Raw genomic sequence first — 21,270 nt, forward strand, 5'->3', positions numbered from 1 at the left:
TTGCAAATCATATATCTGGTAAAGAATTTGTATTCAGAATATATATGAAAAACTCTCTAAATTCAATAATAAAAAAGCAATAATGCAGGTTTTTAAAAGGGCAAACATTTATACCGACACTTCACCATAGAAGATAGATGGATAGGAAATAGGCACATGGAAAGACGTTCTGCGTCATTAGTCATTACAGACATGCAAATGAAAACCACAATGAGATACCACTATGCACATTAATCTGGCTAAAATTAAAAAGACTGATCATATCAAATGTTGACAAGGATGTGGAAGAATTAGACCCTCCATACACTGCTGACTGGGAATGAAAAATGGTACAACCACTTTGATACAGTTTGGCAATTCCTTAAAATGTTATATATACACCCACCGTGTGATCCAGCAATTCCCCTCCTAGCTATTTACCCAAGAGAAATAAAGGCATGTGTCCATAAAAAAACACAAATGTTCATAGCAGCATTATTTTTAATAACCAAGAACTGGAAACAACCCATATGTCCATCAAAAAATGAGTGGATAGGGGCCAGCCTGGTGGCACAGTGGTTAAGTGCGCACATTCCACTTTGGTGGCCTGGATCCCGGGTGTGAACACGGCACCACTTGGCAAGCCATGCTGTGGTAGGCGTCCCACATATAAAGTAGAGGAAGATGGGCATGGATGTTAGCTCAGGGCCAGTCTTCCTCAGCAAAAAGGAGGATTGGCCGCAGATGTTAGCTGAGGGCTAATCTTCCTCAAAAAAAAAAAAAGAAGAAGAAATGAGTGGATAAACAGTGGTATATCCATATAATGGGTTATTACTTAGCAATAAAAGGGTATGAACTATTGACACATGCTACAACATGTATGAATCTCAAACTAATTATACCGTGCAGAAGAAGCGAGAAAAAAAGGAATATATACTGTATGATTCCATTTATTAAAATTCTAGATCATGGAAACTAAGCTAGAATAAGAGAAATGGAGGGAAGCAGAGCCATGTGGGTATACGTTTGTCAACATATTGTACACTTAAAATATGTACAGCTTATTGTATGTCAATAATACTGTTATAAATAAGCACATTTATAGATATGTTTTCCAGATAAACTGGGCTATTGCTCTTCCTAAACACCCTCAACTTTCTTGCCTGTCCATCCCTGGTCATGGTGTCCCCGCAGACTGGAATGCCCTCCCTCCATTCTCCACCTGTCAAAATCCTCTTATCCCGTAATCCCATCTCAAATGCCTTAATCTTCCTGAAGTATTTCCTGCTCCTTACACTCCAGCATACCTTCCTTAGATACGTTACACTGCTTTAATGGCACAGCTGTTCTGCCATGTTTTATGATTATTTTGGTGCCCGAGGCTGTAAATGGCTTGGACTACACCCACCTTATCTTTGTATCCAACCCTCCCCACTCTGCCTAGTGAACTGCTGTATCCATGTGTGGATATTTTTTTAATTCCATGTTTAGTGGACACAATTTCCCAAAGATACAAGTATTAATTCAGAAATCAAATGGTCATAAGAGAATGGTCTTCTTACCCTGCTGTAGTCCAGTCTTTAGTGTCTAAAGTGTTCTCTCCTTTGCGTTTCTGCTGCCGCCACCCTCATCACTGCAGAGATGGACGTCCAGCAGGTCTCTTTCCCTCCAGCCTCTCTCCCGTCCACTCCCATCTTCCCAGCATGATCTCACTAACATACAAGTTTGACTGTGTCACCTGCTTACATGGAATTCTGCCAGTGGGTCTCCTTCAGGCTCTCTCCCCTGTTTGCGCTCTCGCTCACTTGCCCATCTTTCCCCCACACTGCATCCAAGCCATTAAAGAACCACAGGCAGTTTTCATCCCCCGCAGCGTGGTTTTCCTTCCACTTCTGTGCTTTGCCCGGGCTACCCCCCTCCTCGGGACTCTCTTCCCAGGACTTCTACTACTCCTTTTTCGTCTAGCCAACTTACCTTCTTCCTTCAAAAGTAAGCTCTAGGATCATCACTGTTCTTTACACTGGATTGTTATAACTCAGCCCATTCCTATTTGTAGAGGAGGAAACTGAGATGCAGAGAGCTTGAGTTCTTGGCTCAAGGCTGCTCAGCTCATAGCCAGCAAGTACGTGGACCAAGTTGATTGACTCCATTAGTGATATTCTAACCGCTGTGTTACGTGGCCTCTCCTGGATGGCAGCCATTGGTTTCTTTGTCTGCCACCCCCTCAACCTCACGTCCCCTCAGCCCCTGTGGACATCCAGCTCTTTGAAGTCCATGGCCCTGTTGTCAGACTCAGTGTTACTAGCACCTAACAGACTGCCTGGTAGAGAGCAGACATTCAATAAATATTTTTGAATGAATGATTCAAAAGTGATTTAGGGTTATCTGTACTTTACCCCACCCCAACATCCGGCTTGTTTCAGTTTCTCTTTTGGGAGGGGCATATTGAAGTCCTGGTATAAGCAGTCCAGTCTAATTGATAAGCAGCCCTTGTGCAGATTGCCCAAGGGTGCGAAGCTGGATATAAAGTTTAACCAACTGACTTGCACATCTGGAGGGAACAAATGTTTGGACTACTATGAGGCAGAGGCAGCAGATGAGCAGCCCAGGAGCTCAGGTCTCCCTGGCAGCCATCACAGAAAGCACCACGTTCTCCTCTCCCCTCCACAGCCCGCCCTTCTCCCCCCTATCCTCCTCTCCCATGCCCCTCCATGGCAAGAAGTCGAAAGCTTTGAGTTAATTTCCTTCATTTGTAACAGTTTTCCTGTTCTGCTATTTTAACACGTATTTTCTTTAAAGAAAACAAAACTAGTGAAGTCAAAATAAAATTAAACAAATCTAACGCACAGCTTTGCTGCTTTGCACAGAGACTGACTCTTTTCCCAACTTGTTTGGCACCTTAGCATTTCCTGTGAGAATGAGGAAGATTGAATTTCATGTAGTGTGACCTTCTGAAACTCAGCGATCATTTGCATGATTCTGATTTTCGTCCTCTCTTGCAACCAGTACAGAATTGCATGACAATTTAAAACTTGTCTAGATAGTTCAGATACGGATTTTTAAAAAAAAAAAAAAAAAACAGCAGTTTTGTGCATAGCTGATTTATTTGTTTGTGCTTGTTTAAATCTTCCTAGTAATGAAAATGATTACTGCTATCTACAAAAGAGGCGAAAGTGTCTTTGTGCAGAGACTTCATAGAGAGAATAATTATGAAGCTGTCATTTCCATAAATACCTTGACAGTGAAATATCTACGCAGTACTGCAGTGAGTATTTCAAATACAGAAAGAGCTACTGGCCCCAAATTCAGGACCAGCTCTCTAGAAAATTGTAAAGAAAGTTAACTCGGCCTCCAGTACACCATGATTTCTCCACTCTGTTCCCATTCTCTGAACTTCGATAGACATGGTTGTTAAGAAGTGTGGATTCTAGACTCAGAAAGACTACTACCTGCAAGTGTGACCTTGGCTAAGTCACTTCTCCTCTCTAGAAGTTGGGTTTTTCACCTTTGAAATGAGTGGTTGAATTAAATGACCTCTAAGTTCCTTCTTGATTGCTAATTCTGTCTTTGACCATTCATTTGTTCATGCATTTAACCAGGATGATTTTCGTTTCTGTTTTTCCTCAATGTCTAGTTCTCTCATGCAAACTAAAATTGCCTATGGTCTTTTCTACTTCCTGAACCCAAATTCCCTGGCTATTCTAGTCCTTTCATGTCGTAGAGTCTCTTCAAATCCTTCTTGCCCCATCCACCGCATGTCTTCTCTTCGCCATCTCTCGGGACCTCTTCTCTACTGGGTGGTGGCTGCTAATAATCCTTGTTGAAGGACTCATGGATATTAATGGCTTAATGTGCTGCCTTCCACAGGTAACACGTCTTTAATTATGTAGGGGTAACACGTCTTTAATTATACAAGGCTTTTGATCTTATCGTCTCCCTTTTCTTTTCCTCCCTCCTTGGAAAGAAAGACAGTAGAAATTAAAACTGAATGGATGAGCAATATTTTGGTGCTGGTGAAATACTGTTACTATGTGTAAGCAGCTGCCAACTTCACGTGGTAAATTATTGCTTAAGTAATTTACTGAGAATTTGATAAAAGATTCTCTGCTGCTAAGACAGATACAAATTATTCGCTCATGTTTGGAATTTCTCATGTTATTTGAAAACTTAAGAAAGTATGGGCTTGTCAGTGACTACAGGACCCATATCTGTGTTCAGCTCTCCTTCCCCTCATTTGCCTAATGCCGTGTCTATAGGTACTAGGCACTTGAAAAATAATTGTAAGTTAACAAATGAAAAGCCATCTTACAATTTTGTAAATGAGTCAGACAAATAAATCTCACTATTATACACGAATCTGTGACATGAATGAGTTCGATGGCATCGACTGCTGTTCTTACCTCTCAGGTATCAGCACTTCAAATTAATATCCCTAATTCCTTTAAATCTGTGTCATCTTTTTACCTTGCTTTGCACTTTTGCAAGGCTGCCTGCTTTGACATATAATCTGGGTGAGGTTCACAAGATCACATATTGATTGTTTTAGCCCAAGAAAATCATGTATGGCAAATTGTGTGATAAACATTATAGTATGAAATAAAATAAAATAAATATTTCTGAGTTGACCACTATTGCACGATGCCTGTGGAAACTAGCCTTCTCGTGGGACGTTAAAACATGTGTGACTTTATTTAATACACCAAGCTTATCACTTAGAACTGAAGCACCTTGTACCATAGAATTAAATTCCATTATTTAAGACTGAAAGGGTTAACTTCTAGTAAGGGAAAAACAAAAATGTAAAGGGAGGCAATTATAGAACTTTGACAAGAAAGGGAGCCACAATAGAAATGGGACAAGCTTTTAATAGCAGACAGAGCCATCCATTCACGAAGCCCAGCAAATACTTGTGGAGTACCCTCCTCCATGTGTCAGGCAGTGGGGGTGATAAGATAATTCTGATGTATATCATGCCCCAAGGAATTTACAGTCTAGTGGGGGAGATAAACCATAAAAGGATAAGTCTTGTAGGAGAAATTAGCAGATAACCAAAAGCCAGGACTCTCCAAGGGTAGAGCAATCAGGTGAAGTAGAGGTGGCCTATTTCTGGAGAGCTGGAAGTCAAAATACTTTCTAGAAATGTCAAATAGACATCATGATGCTGCCCATCCCTCTCTCCTGCCCATGGCACACATCAATAAATGATTATGACACTTTCCCTAGTCGAACCTAGAATGAGGTTTCTTTTCAAGTCATCATTTCAGGCACCCACTACCATTTGATCAAAGTTGGCCTACAAAATAAAACTTATATCCCATCCTACATAAGAGATTGCTCCGGCTTGACTGAGAAAACGTAGTAACTTGCAGTCTGGCTAGCTTGTCTGAAAGGGAGATGCTACCAAGACAATATTGATAAAACTTGGAGACTGAATGGGTACCAGGAGAACAGGCCAGGAGGCATCAAGGAAATTGGGTCATCCAACCTGGGTTGTTGGGAGGATGTTTCTGCCATTAAGACAAAATAACCATAAAATAAGCAGACTTTTGGGGAGTAGCCGGTATATGTATACACTACAAGTCTGAGGTTGTAACAAGAGACCTAAAGGAAGATGGAGATATTTACCCAAACTTGTAATGTTCCTTGTCAAATATGAGCCATTTTCAATTTATCTTAGTCACTGTTTCTGACGTTCATTTAGTTGTTTATGCCAGAAACCTAGGCAACATCCTTAACACTTCCTTCTTCCCAGCCTCATAGCTAATCCATCATGAAGTTCTATCAGTTTTATTTTCTATGCATTTTTCTAACCCATGTACTTTATACCATTTCCACCACTAGATATTACACAAGACATACTTACACTAAAAAATTATTCGTGGTTTATCTGAAAGTCAAATTTAATTGGGCATCATATTTTTATTTGCTAATTCCGGCAACCCTAACCTAAAATAATCTAGTTAAAAAGAAGCAAAAATAAATCTTCAGAGTCTAAATGCTACGTTCTGGATTGGACTTTGGGGTGGATTGTTTATTTTGTCAGTATATGGTCCTAAGATTCTAGAGACAAACGTATATTTATTTGACCCGCGTAGCACCATGTATATTTAGATGACTTAAAAAAAAATCGGGTAAGCAAGGTCAAACCACAGAATATTTTGTGAGGTACAGGTGAAGTGTGTAGTGAAAACACAAAATGTTTTCTCTAGTTCTACATTAGCTGACTCTTCTTCTAAAACTTTGATAACAATATCGTTCCCCTAGGAAAGGCCAAAGTGCTGAAATTCTTCACATATTTTGTAAATTTATGCGTTACTGAAAAATGGAAACCTAGCCAACGGGAGAGATATTGTCAGCTTCCTTCTCCGCTTAGCAGAATACTATATCATGCATGACCTGTTTTTGAAATAGGATTTTGAGAAAACAGCAGAACACCTTTTCTGGCTTCTTTCCCATAAACAGCTCACTCTTGACAGATTCCTTAGGTGATCTCGTTAGCTCCCATCATGGCAACCAGATCCCCAAATATGCATTCTTAGCTGGGGATTGTAGCTTCGGGGAATAGAATCAACTCTGGCTAAGGATATGAGGGTGCTCACGTATTTTCCATGGGATTCAGAGAGCCAGACTGAGAGGCCCAACACCCAACCACATTGTGAGGGCTCTTCTAGGAAAAATACCACTGTTGTCACTACTTAATTACTATCCCACAGCCCACACAACTTCCTCAGCTTGCACCAATAACAACTTGGGACTGGCCAAGCTCTGCCACTGCTGCCATTAGGAGCCAGATGCCTCCACCACTATACCTGCCAGAAGATGGATTCTGTACTCATCTACTTCCTCACGTTGCCTCCTTCAGAAATGCCATTTTGAGTGAGTGGCTCTGTACCCTGGCAGCAAGGAAGGCTGGGAACTTGAATTCTGGCTTCTACCTTGGGAAAGTTCAGTTCATAATTTGGAAGACTTTCCAGTAGACCGGAAGGGGAGGGGTGTTCAAAAGGCACTGAGGAGCAACCAACATGAAAAATGTTCTCTACTCTTTTAAGCAACAAACCACACTATACAAACATCCTACTAAATGGAACATAATGATTAAGACACAGGCTTTGTAGTCAAATGAACTTGGGTTCCCGTTTGAGCTTTGCCTCTTACTGAGTGGAAGACTGGACAAGCTCACCCTCTGAGATGCCATCTTCTCATCTGTGAAGGATACATTAATACTATTCACCTCATAAGATGATGGTGAAGATAACACGAGAAAGATGAACACGTTTGGAGGTGAAGTTTACATCCTCGCAGGACAGTTATTCATCCTCATTATGAATATTGTTACCACCAGTCTTTTTTATCTCTTTCTTTTGAAGTCTTTTAGATACAACCAATTTGAGGATTTTAAAAAGAATCTATTTTTTTCTTTAGTGTTGTCTTTTTCACGAGAATGTTATCTCCTAGTGACTTGTTTTACTAATGACATTATTGCAAAAGGTGTGCAAACATTCATTTTCCTAAAGAAACTTTTTCTTCTAAAATTTTTTGGATTGCATTGCAAAAAAAATTTTGTAATTATAGAACAGCAGAAAGGTAGAAATAAAAATACCTCAAAATTCCACTATCTAGAGATAGCCACCGTTAATGGTGTGCCACCTATTCGTCTGTGGGAAAATATTTTTTTATCAACCATGGGAATCACAGATTTGTGGAAGTGGAAGCAACCATAATGACCATGTGGTTTGAATTCCCCCTGATTCCCAGCGGTGGCTGCAAACCCACAGGCCCCATCCTCCTGACTTCTGCCTCCATCTGTTTTCTCCAGCCTCCCCTCAGAGGGGAAAGGTCATTGGAAACCTTTGTTGCCAGGTTGCAAGTTTTGTTTTATTTATTAATTTTGTGGTAGGGGGCTTCAAGTTTTATGTGTCAGCCTCGTGTTTCTAAACAGGGGAAGTAGAGAATGCTGGGAAATATTATTTGGCTCAGTGGGAGCCTTTGAGAGAGTGAGAGGGAAAGAAAATTACTCTTTTATTGTGAGGTTTGCCAAATGATCTCTGAGAAGCTGTGATATCATTCATATGCTGCGCCAAGCTGGATCGAAACTGCTCATCTTGGCAGCCATCTAGAGTGAGCATGTAATTCCTGGGGGTTGCTGTGGGCCTTTATCAGAAATAGTTCCATAGGCAGTATTTACATAACTGTGTGGAGTGTGAGAATAAACACAGCTGTGGCACTGCCCTAAATATTTCTATTCAGCAGGGAATTAAAAGAGAACTTTATTGCTGAACTACAGATAAACACAATTCATCAAGCAGTGGTCAGTTCAACTGGGGAACAAAATAGGAGTTATAAAAGACTGGCCTGCTGAAAATAGCTCCAATCAGCCATCCTGACTTTATTGCTCCTTAACTCCCTCTCTCCCTCCTCCTTCCCAGTTCCAGAAATGTAGGACTCATCAGCTAGCAGGGAAGTTGTCTAGATTTTTTTTATGCCAAGAAGGAAGTGAAAGGCGCTCTGATTGACTGAGCATAGGCCTACTGTGGGCCGGTCTGCTTCCAGGTTCTTAATATATGTCCCTCACCTCAGAAGGCTTCCCTTTTTCTTTTCTGGGTTATAGAACTGTGTGTTGGTGGGAGTAAGATTTTTTTATCCAAGGAGAAGCCTTTTAAACTCCAACATGTGTTGAAAGGGATGCGTGATTGCCACAGGTCTAAGTGATCTCTATCTTACAAGTCACTTTAAGCATCCATGTATTTTAAACATGAGTGCAGTCCTTATTCAGCTATACACAGGAAGATAGTTACATGCCATATTAGTTTTCTAGAACTCCCATAACAAAGTGTGCACAAACTGGAAAGCTGAAAACAACAGAAATTTATTCTCTCTGTTTTGAAGGCCAGCGGTGTGAAATCAAGGAGTTGGCAGGGTTGATTCCTTCCTGAAGCTTTGGGGGAGAAACCATCCCAGGTCTCTCTCCTAGCGTCTGGTGGTTGCCAGATGCTTGACATTCCTTGGCCTGTGGATGCCTCACTCCAGTCTCCACCTCCATCTTCACATTGCCTTCTGCTCTTTGTCTCTGTGTGTTTCTTTTGTCTTATAATGTCACTCTCATTGGATTTAGGACTCACCCTAATCCATGGTAGATTAATGAGATAAGGATTTCATCACCATCCTTAATCTAATTACTTCTTCAAAGATTCTATTTCAAAATCAGTCACATTCTGGGACTCTGAGTAGACATGAATTTGTGGGGATACTGGTGTACTTCTTGCACATGGGAACCACGCACTCTGCTTGCCTCTACCGCACCCAACACATGCTAAACACCTGTGAGTGTTCTGGAATACTCAGAAATACTCACAGTGTATCTTTGTGTGCATGTGTAAAGAAATCACTGCATTTTGCCAACTCCATTTGTAACCCAAGAGATTTACTAGGATTTTCTGCTTCAGTATGCATACCTTGTCTCTTACTAATAGTGTAGCCAGGAGAGAGCTAACTTGCTTACATGTGACCATATGTACAGATAGTATGAAAACATTGCATTCACTATTATAGTTCCTTTTCCCAGTTACTGAGCCAACAGAAGGGTCTTAAAATGCCAAAAGCGTAAGTGACAACTACTAACGTCAGTCACAAAGCACTGTCACTATTATTATCTCATTTTATGCTCTAGTAACCAGGTTGAAGTTACTATTATCACCTTCATTAGAATGATCATTATCACTTTCATCATCGTCGTCCCTATTTTATAGAAGATAAAGAAACTCAAGGCTCATGGAAATTGTGACCTATTTGTGGTCAGTGTAGGAGTCAGGACTTTTAGTTGTATTTGAGAATAAGCCAACTCAAACTGGTTTAAGTAAAAAGGGGAACACAGAAGAAAAATCCAAGGATCTATGAGAGTCAGGTACAGCTGGATCCAGGTCTCATCTCTCAGCTCTGGTTTCCTCTGTGTTGGCTTTATTTGCAGGTGGGCCTTCCCTCTTGAAGGCTAGATGGCCATCAGCAGGTCCATGATTACATCTGTTCCCTCAGTATATATGATGAGAAAAAAATGCCTCCTTAACAGCTACTCCTGCAAAAATCCTAAGCCTTGACCTCCTTGGCCCAGATTGCATCACACCTACAACTCTCAAACCATCAAGCTCCTAAACCACATACACTGAGAATGGGGGTAAAGCCTGTTACTGGCAAAGGGAGCAATGGAAACTGCAAGATAACCAACCTTTGGAGTTTTAAATCGCTTAATTCTGGGGGGATTTCTTACACAGCAGTGGATAACTAATACACTCTCCAAGAGCCCTCTGTGACATCTCCTATAGCATAGCTCTTTATAAGCTATATTCCCTTATGGACATCTGTGGTTCTGTCTACGCAGTTTCCATCGCTCCCTTTGCCAGCCCAGGAATGGAATTTCTTTCTCTCTGTTTCTTTGTACTCTAAAATATGCTTTGCACTGGATCACATTTTGGTAAAATGAGATTAAATGATAAATTAGGCCAAAGAGTGTGTATTTGAGGTTTGTGCTAGGTAAGATATAGATATAGATAGGTAGATAGATATAAATCACCCCTTGAACTTTTCCAGAGGTTCTGGGGATGTTAGCACTACCGGGTCCTTAATTGTTTGGCTTTAGATAGTAGAGCTCATTGATATTAAAGGAAAAAGTTTGTACCCCTCTTCCGTCTTCCCCTTTGGGGAAGGAAGAGAATTAGGCTTCACTTCTTGAAAGGAAGAAAATCAAAGAATTTGGGACATTTCTTAAAACCACCACAGAGAGGCTGTGGATAAAGCAAGCTTCTGGAAAGAGCTTGTTTCCAAAGTAGAGGGGGAGTTTTGAGGGCTGTGAGCCAGCAGCCTATAAAGAATTTATAGATGTGGGTAAAGAGGGAGAAGACCATTCTTTCTGTCTAGGCTGTAGCTCCAAAATTGGCTGATCTGGTACAGACAAGATGTTAATCATTTGTGTTGGGGTGAGGGGACAGTGAATGTAGAGGCCTGCCATGATCCTTAATCGATATAATTTTTGGGACATTTAAAGCATATACCCAGGCCTCAACCTCTGGAAATTCTTATTCAGTAGGTCTGGGGTGGGGTCCAAACATCTGTATTTAATTAAATGATTTAAAAATAAAAAAAACTATTCAAGGGTTTCTGAAGAAGACTTCTGATTGAGAACTTCTGCTGCTTTTTTTTGCCCACGAAAAGCCACAGGCCTCTCTATCCTGGGTCCTCCGTCTTCTTTCTCTGAGACTAATTGAGGGGGAGGTCAGTTCACCTTCCAGCATGTCGACCGCCGCGGTTGGGACCCCTGGCAACCAACCACACTCAGGGCTTTTTCTTTTGAACCCATAAAGCAGCCTTTCTCAAACTTGGATGGCATCAGATTTACCTGGAGAGTGACTGTGGGGCCCCACCCCCAGAATTCCTCATTCAGGGGGTCCAGGGTAGGAACTGAGAGTTTGCATTTCTAATAGGTTCCCAGGTGTTGCTGGGGCTGCTGCTCCTGCTGGTCTGTGGCCGCACTTTGAGAAGTGCCACTAAAAAGCATAGGACCTGGTGTTCAAACTTGCCTCACAAATAATCCAAGGTCTTCCCAATACTGCAGGCAACAGCGACAACCAATGAGAACAAACAAAACCGTGTCCGTTTTGCCTGAGACAAAAGTAATCCATGGTGATAGAGATCCTAATAGTGGTTATTTTGGGGGGTAGGAACTGGAAAGGGAGCATGAAATGTTTCCAATATTCTGTTTCTTGATCTGAGTGGTGGTTACATGAATGGGTTCTCTTTGCGAAAATGCCTTTGAGCGCTACACTACAATTTGGGCACTTTTCTATCTATATGTTATACTTAAAAAGCTTACTTAAAAATTAATAATCATGATAAGTGGTGTCAAAACCTGGAGGAAACGAGCCTCCTCTTCACTAGCCTGTATCTGTGTTTACAAGTTGGCTTTCCTTTGGGGGTATGCTGGCAACCCAACAAAGAAAATAGTCTTTCTTCTTTGCTGGCATCATGTGTGTGTGTGTGTGTGTGTGTGAGATTCCTGGGGAGTGACTGCCTCCCAAGCTGTCATTTCTTTGAAAACAAATCCAGATCTTCAAAAGAAAATATTGTAAAAGAAATATTTGCATGTTTTAAATTCCTAGAGTAATAGAAATTAATAGAATAATTTGAAAAGCAAGATAAGCCATTATTAATGCTTTTGGAGACTCCTAGTTTGTGTTCCCATAAGCACCTTTATTGAAGTGAGAACTTTGGGAGGGAAGAAAAACTCTCCTTAGATTTACTGCCCATTTCTTTGAAAGGGGCCTAAAAGGCATATGATTTTTTTTCTTTTGGCTGAGGACAATTGTCATTTAAAGAATTCTCTGTTTCATCACAGAAAACCTTTGGTGGCTTAGTGAGCAGCCTCGTTTTGCAAATTTCTTACAAAAAAATGCTAATTATTACAAAACTCTCCTAGAGACCTTCCACTTTCTAAATCATTCCTTTTCTACCATTTAAGTCTGTGGCTAAAAAGGTTTCTTCACTCTAAAAGGTTGGTTTCAAATATAAATGAGGCCAGGTTGCATTGGGACTTCCGATTTTCAGGTGATCTGCGAAATTGTTATTTTGAACCTCAGGAGCTAAGTGGGACACTATTAGGCATCTTTGTGGGTGATGACGATGGAACTTCAGACAGCTGGAGGAGACAATGGCTGCTCCCCTGTTGGATGTCGCCAGTCTATGAGAGAGCCATTGTAATACTTATCTAAATTCATGGGCTTCTGAACCAAACCAACATGGGATTGAATCCCAGTATCAGCAACTGTGTGGCCTTGGGTAAATTACTTCTTTCTCTCTCCCTCCAAACTTCAGTGTTTTTCTTCTGTTAAATGGGATTAATAATATCAGTCATAGGGACGTTAGGAAAAATACATATATAAGTAGGAAATATTCAATGAATGGTAGCATAATTATTAAGGGATGAAAGGAAATTAATAAACGGATCATCTTATTCAGTTTCAAATTTCCCAATCCCTATATCTTTCTGATGCAAACATGAATGAATAAATGGTATTTATTTGCATGTAGATATGAGTGAATAAAGAAAATATGTTTTTTTCTCTCTGCAATAAAAATTGTCTGTCTAGAAATGACAGACGTGGCGAAGGGGTGAATGGTGGCCAGGAATTTGGGGTGTAGTGGGCACAGAGCACTGTGACTCTAATGGGAGCTGGAGGGAGAGCTTTGTGGTGATGGAATAGTTCTGTTCTTTCATTGCAGTGGTCGTTACACAAACCTACCTGTGCTAAAATGGCATAGAACTATACACTTACATTGTACCAAAGTTGGTCTCCTGGTTTTGATAGCGTACTAAAATTACGTAAGATAGAAGCACAGGGGAAACTGGGGGTGGGTATACTAGATCTCTCTGTACTATTTCTACAATGCCGTGTTAATCTACAAGTAGTTCAAAATAACTTAAAAAGAAAAAGTATCTATCCAGAATTTCCTCCCTTTACCACAATTACTGTATGCAGATCTCAAACTCTGTGTCTTAAGTGATCCACTTGGAGTTCTGGTGTAAGCTTTGGTGTTTGACTTTAACTATAACACGCTTGGTACATCTCTCTCCCCACTGTTACCTCTTCCTTGGCCAATTCACTCCCTCATTACACGTGTCTAAGGATTAAGTGGTAGGTAAATGTGCCACAGACAAGATTCCTAAAGAGTGCAAAGTTTGGCCACCTTTGATTCTAAAATATTCACAATTAACGCTGAGCAGTAGGATGAAGCATGTGGCGAGATATTTCAACCTCCCACCCGCCAGTAGCAGCAAGGACGTGAGTGTATTATTAAAATCCTCTGTGGATTGAGACGTAAGGCAAATTAGTGTCAGCTCACCGTTTGGAAGCCTTGATATGGTACCACTAATAAGCCAGTCAGCTGAATACAGACACCTGTAATTCAGGTGATTTGCTGGTCACTTAACTATGTCCCCGGGTTCTAGACCAATGCCTGGGCACTCAATAGATATTTGCAGATGAAGGAATGGATCAATCAGTCAATGAATGATGAGACCATTAAAGTAAACCATATGAAGCTGACAAAGTCTAAAAGTAAGAGTAAAGAATTTATTCACCTTAGTGGCCAAGGACTTGACAAATCCTGTCTGCCAGGGAACATTCTAACCCTTCTCTCTTTGCTTCTCTAGGCAGCTTGAAATCCACTCCCCAGATGCTAAGCACACGGTGATCCTCAGGAGCAAGGACTCAGCCACCGCCCAGGCCTGGTTTAGTGCCATCCATTCCAACGTTAGTGACCTGCTGCCCCGAGTGATTGCTGAGGTCAGAGAGCAGCTTGGGAAAACAGGCATTGCTGGGAGCCAAGAGGTCAGGCATCTTGGCTGGCTTGCAGAAAAGGTAAGGAGGAGGTCCCCCCAGTAATAGTCGCTTCCCCAGGGTTTCCCCAGTGCTACTTGCAACCACAGAAGCCAGTTCTCCCATTCCATAGGCTGATTCTCTCTTGTCTGAGTTGGATCTCATTGGATCTTGAGCTAGTTGGATCTCTTGTCCATTTCCGACAGCTTGGCCTTTGCATTATACACAGGCTGTGTCTTAATCAGCCTTGATTCCCTCACATATAGTCAAAGATGTGGCAAAATGCAGGTGCTCACAAATGTTTGTTGAATGCATGAATGAGTGGGTGACTCGGTGAATAGTTTGATTGTCACGTCTACATTTGCAGGGCAGGGAAAATGAACTCACCACAGAGCTGTTGCTTTGGGAGGTAAGGAAGTTAAAACTGTTGCTGAAGAAAGAGTTTGTATGACTTTTGGTGAATCTGTTTGTTAATAACACAGATACATTTACAAGTGATAGCAGTAATATTAACAGCCAGGATTTCTTCAGCAACTGCTATGTGCTGACTCTTTTCATATATTCTATCTTATCTGTATTCTTAACCCAGGAGGCCCTGAAGGTCATCATTTCAGAGCTCCTATTTTGTGCTAGGCTGAGGCAGGAGAAGGAGGGCTATATAAAGATGAGTAAAACTTCCTCTCTTTCCCCAGGGAAGACAGCTGCTGTGGAAAGGACCTGGGGTCCTGTTAACACTGTCACTCTGATTTCTTTTCCGAGTTACGTGATATGTTGATGACAGTAAAACTCACTTTGCAGTGCTCTCCTGGGAGTTAACTCTTCCCTTCATTTCAAGGGATTGTGCCTTAGCCATTGTCCTTACACCTGCCCGCTGTCCCTTGAACTTGACCTTGAGTGCTCAGGAACACTGGACTTTTGGGACAGTCTGACCTCCCAGTGACTCACATTGTAATAGGCGGTAAATGGGAATAGTGATTGTCACATAACAGCTTTCCTGCCAGTGAACCATGTCACCTGAGAAGGCCCATTCAAATGGCACTTGAAAATAACACTTGAACACAGCATTCGGCTCTTTTCCACCATTGTTCTTTGTCTGTGCCAGTTCATGCGTGGGTCTCAGCCACCAAGTTCAACATGAAATGGGTTGTTTGGTTTGGTGTTGTCCCATCTGTCACAGATTTCAAAGGACTAAAGGGACAATGCAGGTGGTTACCAAGATCATAATCAACAGAAACCACAGGTAGCCTCTCGTGACCTTATGTGTTAGGGTTCTAGATGAAAACAATATTGCAAATATGGATGATATCATTTTAGAAGTCACAGTCTCTAACACTCTCTAGGTTTTAACTCTCCAAATATATGTATTTTTATTAGGAGAAGGCCTATTAGTCAGGGATCTGTCTGTTGTAAGTGACAGAAAGCTCAACTCAGCTTGAGCACAAAGGGGTGTCTACTTCTGATAACTACAATGTCTAAGGGTAAGCTTCAGGCATGGTGTGATCCGGGGATTCAAATAATGATGTTAGGCTTGCATCTCTATCTCTTTGTGCCCTACCTACTTTGTTGGTTTACACTCAGGCAAGTCCTCTCTTTCTTGGCCTGATGGTTCCAGGCTTGTGGTTTTCCTTGCAACTTCTGTCTCAGTGAATAGAGGACTCTTTGCTTAGCCTAGTTGGACTGACTTAGATCATATATTCAGCCCTGGGTTTGGGCTGAAATCAGCCTTATCTAAGCCATGTGCCCTGAGAGATAAAGAGAAGTGGTTCTCTAATGGGAAATTGAATGGAAGGCTTCTAATGGAAGACTGAATGGATTCTAGGAAGCAAAAGTAACAGACACTTGCTGTAGAAGGAAAAAGGGAAGAATTCATTGGAATGAAAGATATCCTCACTTGGTTAGGGTTCAGAGTGGACTTAGAGATGTAGTGTGTATTTCAAAGTCCTGGCAGGAGACAGATGGCAAACTCAGAAGGGATGATTGGAAAGGATTTAATGTAGCAATAATTTATAAGCTGTGGCCAAGGTCAGGGAAACCGGTTAGAGATGGAGAAGCACTCCAGAGCTGACAACATTGCATGGCTACTACCATCCCTTAAACTGAAATGGCAAGGGACAGGAGCAGTTACCTGGAACTAGCAAGACTTGTAGCTGTAGAAAAGGGCCACGCAGTAAGAGCTGTGGTCTTCGGGAGAGAAACACAACCCCTGCCGGCCTGTCTCCTGCTATTCTCTCTCATTGGCTGAGGCTGACTGGAAGCTAGAGGCAGGGGAGTCCCATTGATGCACTCTGTTAAGGTCAGCCTCCCAGGGCACAGAGGGGGGTGGAAAAGGGTAGAGCCTGGATCTGGAGGGGCAGAGGGAGGCCATCCAGCACACACATCTCTCCACCTTCCAAGTAACTGAGATGGTCTCACCTCTCGAAGGTTCTCTTCTCTCATCTCTTTTAACGCAAACTACATTTTAAACCATTATCATTTGGATAGCTGAAAAATGGTATTGTGTCATTATTAGAGATATTGAAATTTTTCCCAAAACTTCCATTTTCTCTCTTATAAATTGTCTGCTTATGGCTTTTGCTTATCTCAAATTATCATAGACACATTATTAGGCATTCCCAGGGAGCAGTAATAAAGGCACCTAAAAAGCTCTTCCTGTTTTTAGAATATTATTGTTCTTTTCATGTCATTTCAGATCATCTTTATAGATGCTTCTTTAAATTGTATTATGCATTGTATCCATAAGAGCAATAATGACTTATCACGGACAATTATCAGAAGCAAGAATGTCTTCTATGACTTTCATCTTCAGAACTTCTCAAAAGATTGCCACAGATCAAGTCCAAGGAAACAAATCCAAACTGGAATTTTTTTGAATAAATATTTAATATCAAATCCTAGTGTGAAGATATATGAATGGTTTTTAGCAAAATGTTACAATGAATAGCAAATCCTTAATACTGTGGCTTTCTTATATCATCACAAATATCAGCAAATTCGCTTGGTATTTGTAAAGATATAAAGTGTGATCCTATATATATTCAGCTGTAATTTACCTTAAATTGATAGCCTTTGTCTTTTCCCATACTGTTAATCTTTGATTTTGTGGATTAATAACAGTAGCTCTGGGACAAGGTTTATACATATTATCTTTAATTTCAAACTTTTAGAACTGACATTTACATGAACTAAAACAATATGAAACAACAATAACGACTTCCTTTTTAAAATCCTGCTCAGTGAAAATCCCAAAACCTCCTCTACGCCACACAGGAGGAAAACTTTACATTAATATTATTCTTTCCTGTGAGATGGTCTAGATGGAACTAGAAGAATGGCTCCCACAAAATGGCTAATTCTTGAGTGAATGGAGAGAGTTCAGTGCACTCCAAGAAAGGAGAATGAACATGAGAAAAAAAGTGGAAGTAATGGATTAATATAGCTTGTAGAGAGGCATCACCAGAGACTAGTCTAAAGGGAGGTGAAGGTTCATCCTGGAGGAAGGTGACAAGCAAATCTGGTACCTTGGATGGCACCAGATCTTCTACAGAAGATCTTGAAAGCTAGACAGATGGTTTGAATTTGATTTGGTGGGCAGTAAGGAAGCTCCAGATACAAAATCAGAGAGAAGGGAACATAGAGGTCATTGCTATGGACTGAATGTTTGTGTCCCCCAAAATCCATGTGTTGAAGCCCTAAACTCTAATGTAATGGTATTTGGAGGTGAGGCCTTTTGGGGGTCATTAGGTTTAGATGAGTTCATGAGGGTGGATCGCCCATCATGGGATTGGTGCCCTTATAGGGGCTGAAGAGACCAGAGCTCTCTCTGTCTCCACCACGTGAGGAGACAGCAAGAAGGCAGCCATCAACTAGCCAGGAAGAGAGCCCTCACCAGAACCCCATGTCGACATCGTGATCCTGGTCTTCCAGCCTCCAGAATAGTGAGAAATAAATGTTTGTTTTTTAAGGCACCCAGTCTATGGTATTCTGTTATAGAGCCTGAACTAAGACAGTGATCTAGATTCAACTTTTTCCTTCAACAGGTCAGGAAGCTGGGACTCAGAGAATGGAGGTATTTTATCTAAAGTCACACTCTAAATCAAGATGCAAGAATAATTAGAGGGTGGGACAATGCTATGATATCCCTAGTTCTTTTATTTAATTTTTAAAGAATCCACTGCATCTCTTCCACTGCAATCAATTTTATTCTGTCCTTGAACTCTAGTAGCCATTCTCTGGACTCTACAGTGTGAAGGTCAGTGCTGGGCCAATAGCCTTTGGCCTTGGGCCATTTTCCTCGTCTCCTTGACTTCTTGGTCCTGTGAACTACACCACGGTGACAGGTCCTGTACTGCTTTCCCCAGTGAGCACCCTCACCTGTGGATGGCCAGGCACCCAATGTAAAGTCTTTCCCATGATCATACTAGTCTCAAAAGCTTTAACTCCTTGCAAGCCCCAGTCTGTCTCAAAAGGGCCCATAAATGCTAATCCTTACCCTGAATTCTAAAATACATCATGCCCCAAACCCATTTTTTCCATCATTGTTCTTTAGTTAATCTTTTTACAGTTATCACTGAGGTGTTTTCGATGGTCCAATTTCAGACCAGAGAAAAACAAACTAAATTCTCTCTTGCTACTTAGAAAAACAATACTAAACAGGAACAGGGCAGAAGTGTTGAATTCTGTTTTCTGTTCAGTTCATCGGGTGTTACCTTTCCTTTACCTTGTTATCTCAGCTTGCAAACTGTTTCTTATCATGTTAAAAACACTAAAACAACACAACACAACACAAAAAACCAGTTGGGAGCTCTGTGATGCAAGTTCAGTTCTCAGCTTTCCTTGTTTCCACTTCAGATTCTTTCAAATGGGAGCGTTGGTGTAGCTGTGCCTCCCCAGCGTGTTATTGGTGAAAAGGAAGTTGGTAATTAGTATTTATCGTGTGTCTAGTCTGTCTCAGGCAATGTGCTTTAAGTAAGCCCCATCCTGTGAGGCAAGCTTGGAGAAGGTAACAGATTTTCTAAGATCACTCCTCCAGTAAGTGGCAGAGCCAGAGTTTGAGCACCTCTTTCTAACTCCAAAGCCCAGAACTTTCCGCTAAACTGAGCTAATAAAGGGACCCAGGGAACATGTGTCCATATGAGTGGGACCCCCCAGAATCCAGTGTTAGAGCAGTATCATATGCCAAGAGCACTGTTTCTGAGCTAAAAGACATATCAAAATAACTCAAATGCTTTATTTGCATTTCTGAAAATAGGGGGTGTCTTGGTCGGTTCAGGTGGCTATAACAAAATACCATAGACTGGGTGGCTCATAAACAACAGAAATTTATTTCTTATAGCTCTGGAGGCTGGAAGTCTGAGATCAGGGTGCCAGTGTGGTCGAGTTCTGGTGAGCTGTCTTCTCAGTGTATCCTCATATGGCAGAGAGAGAGAAAGGCCTAGCTCTCTTCTTCTTATGAGGACACTAATCTCATTATGGGGGCTCCACCCTCATGACCTAATTACTTCCCAAAGGCCCTACCTCCAAATACCATCACATTAGGGCTTCAACACATGAACTGGAGTGAGTAGGGGGACAAACATTCAGTCCACAGCAGAGGGAATTCACATACCAGGACAGAGCAACACTTACTCAAATCTTTCTTTTTCTGTCCACATCCATCCTAATCTTCAGCTGCTTTCATTCCTCCTATGGCATTAAAAGAAGAAAACCGAGGAGAAGAGATCCTCTCCTCTCTGTTCTTCCTGTCCATTCTTGACTATGTTAGTCAATTCAACCTCTCCGGCTAGATCCCTCCCTTTATATTCCACACAATAGTCCTCCTCCCCTCTCTTCCTTCCTGTTTTATACTACAGAAGCCCAAAGTACAGGTTCTACAAAGACTGGAACTGCCTTTGATAGGATAGGTTAAAGGAAGACTGGAATACACACACACACACACACACACACAGTTGGCCTTGCTTTGCATTTTTCCAGTATCTCTGAATTTCAGTTATCATGGTTTAATCAAATAACCCCAGTCTCTCAACAACACGGTTCAAATTTCAGTTACCATGGTATGTTAACTGTGAGTAGTTGTATGAAGTACAAACTTTGCTCCTAGCTTTTCATTCCACAAATCACTGTGTAAGTAGCTGACATGCATCATGACTGTGACCAGTCACATCACATCTTTAGCGGTCTGTTTCGATGGTTGGTCACTGCGTGTGTTAGTTCACACACAGACACCAAAGTGAGTAGCTGTGTTTCTCCTTGTCTCCTCGTGATAAATCCATATGACATTTTACAAGAATGGATAATAGACAGAGGGAATTGTCCAAAAAAGATGAAAATGCAGTACAACAAAAAATAATAATTCTGGAAGTGAAATTCAAATCAAACACACGTGGAATTATAGAAGACGTAGGCTGACCATGGGAGCATTGATGCTGATGCTGTTAAAGTGACTCGTGATATGCAGGCCGGAGAACTCAGTGAAGGTAAATTTATAAACGTAAAATAAGAGAGTAGTTGTGAAGAAAGGATGAAGATGCCCCAGAAGTGACGCCAAGGAGAAAGCTTCATATTGAAGGAATTCAGAGATATTTCACATCATTGAAAGTTCAAAGTATAAAATGTTGCTAGCTGATCCAGACTTGGAAAGGAGTGTGACAACTTTCCAAATTACTAAGTAATATTAGTTTTACTATTGTTTTCATTTCCCTATGCATTTATAACTGACAATAAGACAACTTTTAATGTTTTAATAAAAATTTTGAAAGTTCGTAGAACAGTACTAATTTTTCCAACTGATTATTGAGATCACTTAGTATGGTTTCACAATCATTTTTATTGTCCAGCACTACTGTGCAAACGCAGAGCTGTCTCTCTCTCTCTCCATCTCTATTTATCCATCCTTATCCATCTCTATCTATCCATCCTTATCCATCTCTAT

General features: G+C 41.2%; 1 protein-coding gene across 1 annotated transcript in view; it reads left to right on the top strand.

The window, feature by feature from the left end:
* The window catches only part of SNTB1 (syntrophin beta 1), a 227,123-nt gene that overhangs the window by 124,836 nt on the left and 81,017 nt on the right, over nucleotides 1-21,270 (top strand). Inside the window, exon 4 of the mRNA XM_046642204.1 lies at nucleotides 14,177-14,384. Within this exon, the coding sequence (XP_046498160.1) occupies nucleotides 14,177-14,384 (208 nt within the window). The remainder of the gene's footprint in view (nucleotides 1-14,176; nucleotides 14,385-21,270) is intronic.

This window comes from Equus quagga, chromosome 16 (assembly GCF_021613505.1).
Source record: "Equus quagga isolate Etosha38 chromosome 16, UCLA_HA_Equagga_1.0, whole genome shotgun sequence".
NCBI classification, from domain to species: Eukaryota; Metazoa; Chordata; class Mammalia; order Perissodactyla; family Equidae; genus Equus; species Equus quagga.